Below are 14,638 nucleotides of genomic sequence, written 5' to 3'. Positions count from 1 at the left end.
GCCTTTTAAATCAGAATGAACAGTCACTACCACTCAATGCTGCAAGTGGCAGTGAACAGATTGATGGCCTAACTCTTTACATTCCAACTTCAGAAGTTGTTAAGGGGCTGTAAAGAATTTTGAGATGTTCAGAGATCACAAGGTAGCTGTGTAAATGCAAATTCATTCTCCTTTGTGCACAGGCAGCAAGGTAACAGCAAAAATAAAACCCATTGGGGATAGAAGGAAGGATCTGTGCCAACATATAGGGTCGTGAGTTTGAACAGGGCAACGGACGCTGACACAGTTGATGAAAGCAGTGCACTCTCTGGATTAGACACCGAACTAAACTCTCTGCAGACAGCTCACAAGAAGTTCTCTCTCTCTGTGGTATTGCACTCGGCTGTCTAAGACTGAGGAATGGCCATCTGGTGTGGAAATTCAGAGTCTACAGAGTAAATGTGGCACCCAGTAGGAAACTAGATTTTTGCCCATTTCATCCCATCGCTGCCAACTGGAAGGTCAGGGTCATTCCTTTGGACAAAGCAGAGGTGTTACACAAAGCAAAGCAGTCAGTCTGTCTTTTGGTCTCGCCAATGTAAAGACAACAAAACTGTGAGCCTCAAATAGTTGATAACAAGGTGTAGAGCTGGATGAACACAGCAAGCCAAGCAGCATCAGAGGAGCAGGAAGGCTGACATTTCAGGTCAAGACCCTTCTTCAGAAACCGGGGAAGGGAAGGGGATTCTGAAATAAATAGGGTGAGAGGGGGAGGCAGATAGAAGATGGATAAAAGGAGAAGATAGGTGGAGAGGAGACAGACAGGTCAAAGAGACGGGTTGGAGCCAGTAAAGGTGAATGTAGGTGGGCAGTTAGGGAGGGGATAGGTCGGTCTAGGGAGGACGGACAGGTCAAGGAGGCAGGATGAGGTAGGAGATAGGGGTGGGGCTTGAGGTGAGAGGAATGGTTAGGGAGGCGGGGACGAGCTGGGCTGGTTTTGGGATGCAGTCGGGGGAGGGGAGGTTTTGAAGCTTGTCAAGTCCACATTGATACTCTTGGGCTGCAGGGTTCCCAAGCGAAATATGAGATGCTATTCCTGCAGCTTTCGGGTGGCATCATTGTAGCACTGCAGGAGGCCCAGGATGGACATGTCGTCCAAGGAGTGGGAGGGGGAGTTGAAATGGTTCGCGACTGGGAGGTGTAGTTGTTTGTTGCGAACCGAGCGTAGGTGTTCCGCAAAGCGGTCCCCTACCATCTCTGTACTTTGTTATCTCAGATTCTCCAGCATCGGCAGTTCCTATTAGCCTCGAATAGTTGACTAGATTGAAAGAAGTACAAACGAAATGCCATTTCACCTGGAAGGTATGTTTGGAGTCTTAGACAGTGAGAGAGGAGGCGAATGAGCAAGTGCCACATTTTCTGAGATTGCACAGGAAGGTGACATTGGGAGGTGAAAAAGTGCTGGGAGTGATGGAGGAGTGGACCAGTGTGTAATGGAGGAAACAGTGCCTGCAGAATGCTTACATGGGATGGGAAGGTGTGTTTGGTGGTATCCTGCTGGAGACAGCAGAAAGGACAACTCCATATTAAGTGCGACAGCTTCAGAGCATGATTTCTGTCCTCCATTTACTTACTCCAACATCCCCTTAGCCTCTTCAAGTCCAAGATGGTGTTAGAGGGAGGCTCCTGAGCTGGAGCTCATCCTCTCCTTTTCTCACCATTTTTCTTTTAGATTTTAGGATTTCTTCTCTCTACTTATTTCTTGGAGGGAGCTCAGTCGCGGAGGTAGCAGTGGCAACGGCAGCAGCTGGAGGCTTTAGCAGTTGGCCACGAGGCGGCTGGTGTGCCCGGGCAGAACTCTAACAGTTAGCTTCTTTGAGACGTGGAGTGTGGAAATGGCCGGGGGCCCGGAGCAGTACCAGAGCAGGACTCTAGCTGGGGGTGCGGTCGTCTGCCAGGATTGAGCCCGAAGCGGGGGAGTTCGAGTTCTTGTGAGGAATGCGAGCCCAGCCTGGCCAGGCATTTATGGACTGTGATGTTGAACTGTTAACTGTGTTTCTTTGTTCTTCTGCTTTTTCGGAAAAAGGACTGTAATGTTTAGCTTTTTTAACTTTGTTTTTCTCTTTTTTGGCTTTGTTCCGTACCTTTGTCCTTACGATAGAGCCATAAGTGTTGACTTGCAAACTTTTCACTATGTTCCTGTGAGTATGTGACAATAAACCTAATTCAATTCAACTACCTCTCTGTCAACAGTGCAAAGAACACCATTTTCCAGTTCCTATCTGTTCTCGGAAACAGTTATGTCAGCATCGAAACATTAACTATGTTTCTCTCTTCACAGATGTTGCCAAACTACTTGTTATTAATGATACAGATCTTTTCTTAACCTAAGAAAGGCCTCCCACTGTGTCCTTCAGACTCCCGCACTCAGAATTTGGTGATATTTCTTCCTGAAACTTTTACCTGAAGTGATAAAATGGACAAAATGCAGCAAAGACTAATTTTCTCTGACAAAAGCCGTTGAGAGCTTGTGAATAGAGTAAATGCTATTAAACCTTGCTTACCCTTGATAGGCTCCTTGTTGAAGGTGGGCGATTGACAGGCGAGCAATTGCATGGGTTTCTCCTCAGTGTTAGCACCTGCTGTAATGCCAGCTGTGGTAGAAAGAAGGAGAGAGAATGAAAGTGAGCATCATCCGGCTAGAGATTCTTCCTGTATCAGCCCGACAGGGAATGGTAGCTCCTCAGAGAAGGTATTAGGGCCAAACTCATCCAACATCAATCTACCCTTACAGTGGAGCGTCAGTCAGGATCAGAAAAAAATTCAGATTGAGCTCGTAGAAGCTGGCTTAGATTCTAATTAGGACGTCTTATTGATTTTGTGATTTAAATCTTTCTTCCTTCCCAGTGGGAAACATGAACAGGATATTAGATTATAGGAAACAGGTTGGCAATCTCTACAACCACCCAATTGAAAACAGTTCATTTGTCACAGTTGGGGGATTGAAACCAAAGCTTTCTTGGTTTCAAAGACTATTTATGCACTGGGTCTGTCAACTGAACCTTGGAAGTGGAAATAAGAACAAAGATCCCTCGATGGCGTGCATTAACGTTCAATGGCATTATCATTTAAATATCCCACAATCAATAGCCTGGGAGTTACCACTGACCAGAAACTGAATTGCATCAGCAATAAACATGCAGCATCCACAAGGACAGATTTGAGGTTGGAAGCTCTGTGGCAAGTAATTCATCTACTATCTCCCCAAAGCCTGTCCACCATCTACAAGGCAAGTGAGGAGACTCCTGACTTGTGCCTGGATGAGTGAAGCTCCAACAACACTCAAGAAGTTTGACACCATGCAGTACCACTTGGCTGGTATCACATTCATCACCTTAAACATCCACTCCCTCCACCAGTAATAGTTACAGTGCACTATCTACAAATTGCACTGCAACAACCCACCAAGTCTCTTTCAGCAGTACCTTCCAAACGTGTGACTTCTACCACCCAGACAAACACATGCAACAGACATATGGGAATACCAAGCCCCGCAATTCCCCTCCAAGCCACAAACTGACATGACTTTGAAAAAAACCCATAGATGGGATGTGGCAATCACTGGCTATTGCCAATCTCCAATTGCCCAGACGGCAGTTAAGAGTCAATCCCATCGCTGTGGGTTTGCAGTCACATGTAAACCAGACCAGGTAAGGATGGCAGATTTCTTCCCCTAAGAGACATGAGTGAAGCGGTGGATTTTATTTCAGACTTTTTTTTTAATATCGAATTCATACTTAGTCAAGGTGGGATTCAAGCCCATGTCCCAGAATATTAGTATAAGCCTCTAGATTACTCGTCCAGTGACACCGTCATCTCCCCACTTTGAAATGACTTGGAAATGTATCACTGGATTAAACTCCTGAAACTCTCTCCCTAACAGTATTGTGGGTGTTCCTATACCACAGGGACTGCAGCAGAACAAGGAGGCCACCTTCTCCAGGACAACCAGGAATGAGCAATCAATGTTGGCTTTGCCAGCAACATCCAAGACCCATGAAAGAATAAAAAGAGAACAATTCCACTTACTGTCTGCATTAGATAAAGGACAGAACACTGGAACTCAGAGAGAAATCACACGGTTGATAGCACACTCAATTGCTATAGCAGCAGTGCTCAGTTAAAAATTGGCCACATAACTTATTTACTTTGCCACTATATGACCTATATCACTATACACTATATGAAGTATCTGAAGACGAGCAGGAAACTCTGTTTCTGTCCAATTTACAACTCTCAGGTCACAGCAACTGAAAGGAACACAGATGAACTGTTGGGTCTCTGTGATACCTAAATTCGATGCAAATTTCAGTTTGTCTGCCTACAAAACAAGAAGTTATTAGACAGCAAAAATACCTTATTGGCTGTGAAATGCTTGGGAGAATCCAGCAGTTGTGATGAGACGCTCTATAAACACATGACGGTCAGCATGGATTTATGAAGGGGAAACCATGCTTGACGAAGAGTTGACAAGGGGCAGCCAGTCAATGTAGTATATTTGGACTTGCACATAAGTCCCACATAAGAGATTAATGTGCAAGATTAAAACCCATGGGACTGGGGAAGTGTATTGAGATGGATTGGCTGGTTGTCACAGAGGAAACAAAGAGTAGGAATTAATGGGTCCTTTTCAAATTGGCAGGCAATAACTAGTGGGGTGCCACAGGGATTGGTGCTAGGACCCCAGCTATTCACAATATATATTTATGATTTGGATGAAGGAATAAAATGTAACATCTCAAAGTTTGCAGACAATACCAAGTTGGGTGGGTGGGTGAACTATGACGAGGATGATCTTCTGCATGATCTGGTCAGGTTGGGTGAGTGGGAAACTCAATGGCAGATTCAGTATAATTTGGACAAATGTGAGGTTATTCACTTTGGAAGCAAAAACAAGGCGGCAGATTACTACCTGAATGGCTATAAATTGGGAGAGGGGAGTGTGCAGTGGGACCTGGGTGTCCTTGTGCACCACTCACTGAAGGTTAGCATGCAGGTGCAGCAGGTGGTAAAAAAGGTAAATGGTATGCTGGCCTTCATTACGAGAGGTTTTGAGTACAGGAGCAGGGGATGTGTTGTTGCAGTTATACAGGGCCTTGGTGAGACCACACCTAGAATATTGTGTGCAATTTTGGTCTCCTTTCTGAGGAAGAATGCTCTTACTCTCGAGGGACTGCAAAGGTTTACCAGGCTGATTCTGGGAACGGTAGGTCCGGTGTATTGACTGGAGAGATTGACTAGATTGGGATTGTTTTCGCTAAAGTTCAGACGAATGGGGTTGGGATCTCACAGAGACTTATAAAATTCTAACAGGACTAGACAGGGTAGATGCAGGGAGGATGTTTCCGATGGTGGGCATGTCCAGAACTAGGGGTCACAGTATGAGGATTTGGGGTAGACCATTTAGGACCAAGATGAGGAGCCTTTTCTTCAACTTGCCAACCTATCTCCAGCCCTTATTCTTGTAGCAAATAGTGATCACTTGAAATTTAGCATTCTTCCTTTAGTCCACAAGATTCAGCACTGTCTCTTCTCAGCAACATTTTCTACATACCCAATTACTAGCATCTGCAGTATTTTGAGGTACTTCTCAAGTGTAGTCACTGTTGCTGATTTTAAAAATGTCACTGCTCATTAAATGATATTGCTTGAGGGATAAATATTGGCCAGGGCACCAGTGAGAATGGCCCTCATCATCTTCAGGAAACCTTTTATCTCCATGTGAGAAAGCAAAGGTTGAACAACTCAGTCAAAAGGTGGCACTTCCAAAGATGTAGCACTCTGAGTATTGTCCCTCCATACAGGGGGTATTCTGTCTGTACAGTCCAAAATTCTCAGCTCCAGGGATCAGGAATATACAACTGAAAAATAAAAAAAACTCGAGAAAGCACTCACAGTCTGGCACGTGATTGTTTTCTCCTGCTGTCTCATCTTGGGTGTCCGAAACATTTAGTGTGAAGCACTGCGTTGGCTCCAGAGCGTACAACTCAGTATCTGTATTCAGATATAAGCATCTCTCTCAGTAAGTCAATCACAAAGATCTATTGGCAGACGAATGACTCACAAAGAATTTACAAATGTAATCAGATCATTTGGCTTACTGACTCAGGCTCCACCCAAGCCTCCTCCATCTCACCCTATCGGCATAAACTCGATACCTTCCTCCCTTGTGCATTTAATTGGCTTTCCCTTAGTTACATCAATGTGATTTGCTTCAAAGATTTGAAATGGCATCAATTTCCACATTCTCATCACTCTCTTTGCTAAAGAGGTTTCTCCTGAATTCCTTATTGAATTTATTCATAAAATAGTTCACAACATATAGCAGATTAAAATGGCTTCGACATTACTTGTTAACGTTAAAGCTCGGAGGAGCAAGATACTTGGTTAGGAGGGCCTGGCACATTTGAGAAAGGAAGTGGAACGTGAGTTTCCAATGATCATGTCTCTACAGCCAGTTATAGGAGATTTGCAAGCAGTTACTCATAACGAGGCATGAACTATGACTCAGGTTAGCCAACAAATCTCTCCTCCCCTTGTGTGGACATGACAGCCAATAAGATTATTTCAGTTTATGCCTTCCTTCCATCCTCAACATTCTGTGCACCTTTCTGCCCTGCACATACCACAGGAAGTTATTAACAAAAGGCTGGTGCCAGGTTGGTTTGTGCTGTCACTGGTCAGTCTCAAATTACATTTCCTGCTTTTCACTTTGACCATCAGCTGACCTTCCAACTTGCTGGATTGACTGGACAGTAATTTGGGCCTAAAATAGTGGCCAACTTTGAAAAAGAAGTGGTGTCAATCCAAACTAGGCCAAAAACTTAAACAATTCGAACCCAAGGCTTTTCCAACGCACTCAGCTGAAGACTTGATTGGAAGAAGTTTTGTTTTAAAAAAGTAAAACCCACAGGGGTAACTAGAACCCTTAATAAACTCACCATCGTCGACATCGGTGTCACTGTTCTCCTCCAGTGGCTCCCTCCCGTTAACGCCACCTGCTGTTTCTTTGACTTCTCCTGTTGAGTGTGTGTTGTGGTCTGTGGAGATGTCTGCCTGACTGCTTTCTTCCCTGGTGCCTGGATGGATCGAGTCCCTGTTGCAGATGGCAGCCTTTGCCTCCTGGAGCCCAGCACCTTCAGTGAGATTGGAATCTGTTTTGGCGCCCACCGGCAAGGCATCACTGTTTAACAGTGAGTCCTCCTTGTCCTCGTCGCTGTCCCGGCTGAAATGGGGCAGGAGATCAGCAACTGGTGGGGCACCAGACTCCCAGGAGGACATCCTTCCTGTGTCACTGTCAAATGCCTCCCGGGGAACATCCGTTGCTTGGGCAGTCTTGAAACTGTCGGAGGCAGCAACACCAATCAGTGGTGGCATGTTGTCAGCTTGCTGCTCTTCTCTGCCCGCCATTTCAGAATTCACACGATTGCTGTCATCTGGGCGCACGGCACAGCCTTCTGTCCATTTCTCACCGGGTTCCTGATCTTCCTCCAGATCGGTCTCGCTGTCATAATGCAGCTGCTTCGACTGAAGGTTGGAATGAGACAACTCATCCTCTTCATGATCACTGGAAAAAGACAGTGATTAGAAAATATTGTCAACCTCCCCAGGACACAACCGAGCCCTAACAACTTGCAGTGGCTGTTTAAACAGATATCCATCTGACTGCACCACTCCACCGATCATTCTCCACACCCCTGCCATCTTTTCTACCTTCAGGGAGATATCAAACTCCTTTTGAAAGTGACAGATAAATCTTCTTCCTCGACCCTTCCAGGCCGTAAATTCGAAGCAAGACATTGTGCCATGCAAAAAAAAAAATTCATCTCACCCCTCTCCCTGACCCCGTTACTCGTCAGATCTACATTCTCTGGTTATTGACTCTCTTGCCATTGGAAAGTGGTCCATCAAATTTAATCTGTTACAGTTCTCATCAATTTGAATACTGTTACTAATGCAATGAGAAAGTATGTCCCCTCCCTCCACGTCTCTAGAAACCTTCATTGCTAGTAAATCTCCTGAGCAACCTCCCCAAGGCCTTGGCATCCTCCTTAGAAGGGTGCTACACAATTTTCACACAGTGCAACTTAGTCCCCCCAGAATATAACCCCAACTAGCACAAGCACTGCAGCTAAAGGAAATGTCCCGGGTTGTTGCATACTCTGGGTGGAATTACTGGCACAGTGTGCATTCCAGTCCCATTCTAGTGGCTGCAATAGCCTTCCAGTTGCAGCACGAGTGGTTTTGAGTGGAGTGACATGGAGGAAGCAGTAAGGCGCAGCATTTTTTTGGACAGAGCATGAGACAAGCTGGAAGCTTTGATTTTGTGGATGAGGTGGAGGAAAGTAGGTGATGGGGGGCGTTCGAGTTAGTCTGGATGAGGAGGAATGCCTTCAGCCAGTGGGTAGTGAATCGATGGCATTGCTGCAGAAGGCTGCAGAGGCCAAGTCATTGAGTGTGTTTAAGACAGAGATTAATAGGTTCTTGATTAGTAAGGGGAACAAGGGTTACGGGAGAAGGCAGGAGAATGCTGTTGAGAAATATATCAGCCATGATCGAATGGCAGAGTGAACTTGATGGGCCAACTGGGCTAATTCTGCTCCTATATTTTATGGTCTTAGTCTGTCAAAAGGGATCAGTTCTGGGTCTTCTCGGGTTTGTCATTTATATAAATGCTTTGGATGAGAATACAGAAGGCATGGTAAGTAAGTTTACAGATGACACCAAAATTGGTGGCATAGTAGTGAAGAAAGTTTTCTAAGATTACAAAGGGATCTTGATCAAATGGGTCAATGGGCTGAAAAATGGCAGATGGAGCTCAATCTGTATAAATGCGAGGTATTGCATTTTGGTACAACAAACAAGGGTAGGACTTGTACAACGCATAGTAGGGCCTTGGGTAGTGTTGTAGAACAGAGGGACTTAGGGGTGCAGGTACATAATTCTTTAAAGTTTGCGTCATATATAAACAGGATGGTTAAAAAGGCATTTGGCATTACCTTCATTGCTCAGTTCTTTGAGAAAAGAGTTAGGAAGTCATGTTGAGATTGTACAGGACATTGATGAGGCCTCTTCTGGAGTATTGTGTCCAGTTCTGGTCGTCCAGTTATAGGAAGGATATTATCAAGCTGGAGAGGGTTCAGAAGAGATTTACTGGGATGTTGCCAGGAATGGAAGGTTTGAGTTATAAAGAAAGGCTGGATAGGCTGGGACTTTCTTCTCTGGAGCGTAGGAAGTTGAGAGGTGATCTGATAGAAGTTTATAAAATAATAAGAGGTACAGAGTTGATGGTAGTTGTCTTTTCCCTAAAATGGGGAATTTCAAGACTAGGGATACATTCTTAAGGCGAGAGGAGGAAGATTTTAAAAAAAGACATGAGGCAAATTTTTTTTACACAAAGGATGGTTCGCGTGTGGGATGAACTTTCTGAGGAAGTGGTGGATATGGGTACAATTACTATGTTTAAAAGACATTTGAATGGATATATGAATAGGAAAGGTTTGGAGGGATATGAGCCAGAGCAGGCAGATGGGACTAGTTTAGTTTGGGATTATGTTCGGCATGGACCAGTTGGACTGAAGTGTCTGTTTCTGTGGTGTATGACTATGACATTTCTTCAGTACTTGGAGGTTAAAAATCCACCGATTTCAATATCTAAACCATTCGATCATTCCCACTTTCAGAGTTGACATTTTTTTCTTACTCCATTGTCCATCTCTCACTGTCCCATAATATTTCATTTCAAAAATTGGAATCCCTCCAGTACTGCAGTCGGGAACATCGGGGGAATCATTTCCATCAGTATATGGTCGATCTGTTGTATCATATCATTTCCACTACACTAACAACATAATGATTATTTAAGGTGCAAGAGTAACAAATTATTTACTTTTTTTAAAATCACACTTAATCCAAACATTATTAACAAAAACTACAGTTAAGATCAGATTCAAGAAACATCTAACGCATAACCTCACGGTTAAGTGCCTTGGAGTACACTTCCACTCAAGGCAATCCTGTTTGTACCGAGTTGCAGAAATAATTACATAGAATTGTAGAAAATTTACAACAGAAAAGTGGGCCCTTCAGGTGTTTATGCTTTGCACTAGTTGCGTCGCACTCCTGCCCTACCAACACATTCTTCTCTACCTTTCTTTTGTCTGGCTTTCAGTAAGTTGATCTCCCCCAACGAGAAATCCCATTCTGAGGAAGGGTCACTTGACCCAAAACATTAACGTTGACTTCTCTCCACAGATGCTGACAGATCGGCTGAGCTTTTCCAGCAATCTCTACTTTTGTTTTGGAAGTGATCCCATTGTTCTATTCAAAGGACATGGGGAACTCTCCCACTGCCCTGGTCAAATATTCTCTCCTAATCGATACAATAAAGTTCCCTGGTCATTTTGCCCATTGCAATGCATGGAAGCTCACTGACAGCAGACTGGTTACTTTAATTTCAGCAGCGAGACTGTAAAGCAGTTTGCGATGGCCTGGGTCATGAACGCAATATACAAATACAGGTCCCTCCTCTCTTGACTTATTCACTTGACTCCTGAATGCACAACCCCACTCACACCCCAACTCCCGCACCCCGCCAAGGCTCCTCGTTCCACACGGAACAACGTGGCGATTTAGGAACCATACCTCTCAGGAACAACATGCGCTGATGGAGTTTGATATGCTGTGTTCGGATGCTGACCAACCCGGGCAGTAAACGGTACTGGAAATACAAAACGTAAGAGAGTCTCTCATTATCACATCTTATCATAAATACCGAAGGGGGCGAAGATTCACGGTGTTTAGGATGTCACTAGCTTTTTCCTCTCTTAGTTACTTCACTTGATGTGGTGTTGCGAGCAAGACCTGCATTTGGTGCCCATCCATATTTGCTCTTTAAGTGGCTTGCTGGGCCTCTTCAGAGGGTAACAATGAGTCAATTGTTTTATTATGGGCTCAGAGTCACATGTAAGCCAAAGGAGGTATGGATGGCAGATTTCCTTCCCTAAAAGTAGATAATCAGATGTATTTTCATGGTCATTAAGCTAGATTTAATTCCAGATTTTATTAAATGAATGCAGGGTTCACCATTGGCTGTAATGGAATTCATATCCATAGTGCCCGAACACCAGCCTGCACTCTGGTTACTAGTCCAGTAACGTCATCACTTCTAACATCTACATTTGCTTTCCTGGTTGCATTCAAGAAATAGAAAACAAAAGAAAAAGCATCATCCTCCCCCCGCTACCCCAGCATCTTTGTGGCGAATTCGGAATTAATGTTTCGGGTCCGGTGACCTTCCCTCAGAAGCTCTCTTCGAAAGTGGAGCTACCTATTTTTCTAAAATTAAATCGCGGCAGAGGGATCTCTGAAATCTACTCACGTGGACAGATGCCACCTCAGTTTGTGACAATGCTGGGGCTTTAAGAGGTGTGTTGTGTCCTGGTTTCTTTCAAAAAGTGAGATTGGGGAAAGGGGACCAAGTGGCCTATGAGAAGATAAACAACTTGTGGGGCCTCGGGATTTTTTTTTTAAGAAATTGGAAAATGGAAGCAGCTTGAATGGGTGTAGTCAAGCTCTCACAGATCCAGGATTTTTAGTTAGCTTTTAGCAGTTGTTGCTGCAGTCTCAGCAGCGTTGGAAGGCAGTGAATCTCGTCCAGCTGCTACGCACACTGTCCCTTTCTCTCTCTCTCTCTCTCTCTCTCTCTGAATTGTCTTTTGATGTTCTTTCCACCTGCATTGGAGAACTGCATGTAAGGCAATCTGTTTTCCAAATTTGTTTTTTGCCAACGGTGTGTTTATGGAATGTTACTATATTGGAACAGTTAATTAAGAATAGTTACTGTATCTGTTATTCTGTTTAGTTTTCCCAATAGAGTTAAGTTATTCCAATTTCTTTTTTTTTGCATTTTAACTAAAATGTTTGAATAAATTGCAATTTGACATTGCACAAAACACATCTGGAACACAGCACCTGGCATTTACCTTTAAAATAAGGAAACGTCAGCATCTAGGCTAACTTCTTAAAATATTTTGAGGGGATTTGGTCTGGTCCATAAGTTGTAGATATGAAAGGTGGCATTTTTAAAGTGTGCACTAGAAGTAGCAGCCTGGAGTATACACAAGTCGCAGGAGTGGGAATTTGCTGCACCATCTTTTGGTTCAGAGCAAAGAGAGAGTGCGCTACGCACAGAGCCTCTCCTGAGGCGATGTTATGGCCCTGTGACGTTCAGGTATAGATCATTTCAAAACCCAGAACAGCCAGCATGGGGAGGCAGGGGGCTGGGTCAATCAGTCCTATACTCTCTGGAATTTAGAGAAATAAAGAGTGAACTCAAGAGAAGGGGGTTTGGAGAGGCCATTTCTCTTGGCTGGACAGTTTAGAATTAGAGGTCAGTGGCTCAGGATAAGGGTCAGACATTCCGGACTAAAATGTAGGAGAAATTACTTCCCTCAGAGGTATGAATCTTTGGAATTCTCTACACAGAAGGTTCATAAGATCATTACAAAAAAAAAATACAAGGGGGTAGGCCATTCAGCCCAACAAACCTGGTATCACGGTTGAGATAACTGTGGCACCAAATCCTGTCTCCTGCCAGTTCCCCTGTAACCTTTTCAGCTCCCCTGCCATCAAAGCTCTTTCCATTTAGCCTCAAGTTGTGAATGCTGCGTTACGGAGTAGATTTAAGGCCAGTGTAGATGGATGTTTGGTCTCTCACAGAATTAAGAGATGTTAGAACAGGGCGAGAAAGCGTAGTTCAGCCAGAAGATCAGCCATGGGCACACTGAACAGTGTGTATTTGGTCACTTACCTCATGCATCAAATTATCTGTCATGTTTCCTACACTTTAGTAGCGATACTTTGCTGTTTGAGGAAAACTCCTTTCCTGGTAGTCTCTAGGTAGTGAAAGGCACTATGTAAATGCAATCTACTTTTCTTTACTGTGAGAAAAGCAAAAAATAAAGTAGTCTTCGAAAATCTTTAAGAAATTAACTAAAAAGAGGTGCTGTCAAATGAGGAAAAAGTGCAAAAGTAAATAATAAAACAGTCATATATATGTCACAAAAGCAATGCAGCAAACAAGGAGCTGACTGTCAAGTTTGCTTACCACTGCATTTCCACGGCGTTTCGTCATCCTCAGACTCCTTCACATAGGTGTCAGACTGAAGGGGAATCACTGATTTGGTGTGGTAGGGTTGGGTAGGTGACAGCACGAGCGAATCCTCCACCGATTCCAAATTGTCACCAGCTGCCTCATTGCCGGCCGGTTGCCGGTTCCCCGAGCCCGGCTTCGCGTGGGGAAACAGTGACTCCGAGTCAGTTTCGGAACCAGAGTCTCCGGCTGGTGCTGTTGGTGGTAGCACCACATACTGGCAGGCGACGTCGGCGAAAAGGAAGAGGTCGCCGTCATTGACGGCATAGCGGACGTTGGGCTTGAGGACAGCATTCTTGCGCCGGGTCTTGTTCAGGCTGTTGCAGTCATAGATCAGGTGGGAGTCGCCATCGATCTCAATCACAGCATGCCTCTTGGACACAGAGGAGACGGGGATGTGGACATGACAGCTCTCGTGTCTACCAATAATGTTTTCACCTTGATACAACAGAAAACCTGCAATGACCATGGAAACAAACTGAAACGTGATTGTTTAAAATTAAGAATCTGCAAAAATGAGCCAACACCCTCCCCTACCTGTTTTTATTTCACCGCCCTGGACATGCCACAGTTCCATAAATAACAACAGCTCTCCAGTTAGTCTCTCATACTGCAAATGTTACAGCTCAATGGGTAGCACTAATCAGCACCATAAGATCAGACCAGAAACTTCAGCACAAAATACAGCCCAATACTCCCAGTACAGAGGCAGTGCAGTGCCATCCTTGGGATGACATGTTAAGCCTAGGCCCCGTCAGTTTCCTCAGGTAGGTACAAAAATAAATCACTTGACATGGTGCTTTAAGCGGGATCTTGCTGCCTGGAATTTGCAAATTATACAAGTTACAGTGCTTCAAAATATTTGATTGGTTGCAAAATGTTTTGTAACATTCTGAGGTTGCAAAAGATGCTCTCTTTCTTTGTGAAGAATCCTCCACACTCCTAAACATAAGTTTAGGAATGTCGGCACATATTTTGTGGATCACTGCCCTATCCTCACTCCACAGCCAAACTTTTCATCTACAATCAGTGAATAGGAGTTGGAGGTCCTAACTCTAACCAGTTTTCCCCATTTTGGTATACAACAGAAAGATCAAAGTCAAATCCTAACTAAAAAGAGAATAACTAGCTAAATAGTCACTTGAACCCTGAATTTCGAACATCAGTCATTCGTTCAATGCAGGCTACTGCTCGCCCAGCGATAAACAGTGCTTCAACCAGCTCGTCATTAATGCTGTCAGGCTTTCCCTCATTGGTGATCGTTTCAAACCCCACAAACAAAATAAAATTTTTTACTAGATAGTAGGAACTGTAGATGCTAGAGAATCTGAGATAACAAGGTGTAGAGCTGGATAAACACAGCAGACCAAGCAGCATCAGAGGAGCAGGAAAGCTGACGTTTCGGGTCTGGACCCTTCTTCATTTCTGAAGAAGGGTCCAGACCCG

General features: G+C 44.3%; 1 protein-coding gene across 2 annotated transcripts in view; it reads right to left on the bottom strand.

Moving 5' to 3' along the window:
- The window catches only part of mdc1 (mediator of DNA damage checkpoint 1), a 40,633-nt gene extending 26,934 nt beyond the window's left edge, over positions 1–13,699 (bottom strand). Inside the window, exons 1-5 of one of the 2 annotated variants that reach the window (XM_048616614.1) lie at positions 13,148–13,697; positions 10,684–10,759; positions 6,981–7,606; positions 5,935–6,033; positions 2,544–2,633 (exon numbers count right to left, since the gene is read on the bottom strand). In XM_048616614.1, coding sequence (XP_048472571.1) covers positions 2,544–2,633; positions 5,935–6,033; positions 6,981–7,606; positions 10,684–10,759; positions 13,148–13,661 — 1,405 coding nt within the window. In that variant the 5' untranslated portion in view covers positions 13,662–13,697. Of the gene's footprint in view, positions 1–2,543; positions 2,634–5,934; positions 6,034–6,980; positions 7,607–10,683; positions 10,760–13,147 lie in introns of both variants that reach the window. The other variant, XM_048616615.1, reaches the window with a different exon arrangement.
- Between the last annotated feature and the right edge of the window lie 939 nt (positions 13,700–14,638).

Source organism: Rhincodon typus, chromosome 35 (genome assembly GCF_021869965.1).
Source record: "Rhincodon typus isolate 14 chromosome 35, sRhiTyp1.1, whole genome shotgun sequence".
NCBI lineage: Eukaryota > Metazoa > Chordata > Chondrichthyes > Orectolobiformes > Rhincodontidae > Rhincodon > Rhincodon typus.
This window is presented reverse-complemented; position numbering and strand designations above follow the sequence as displayed.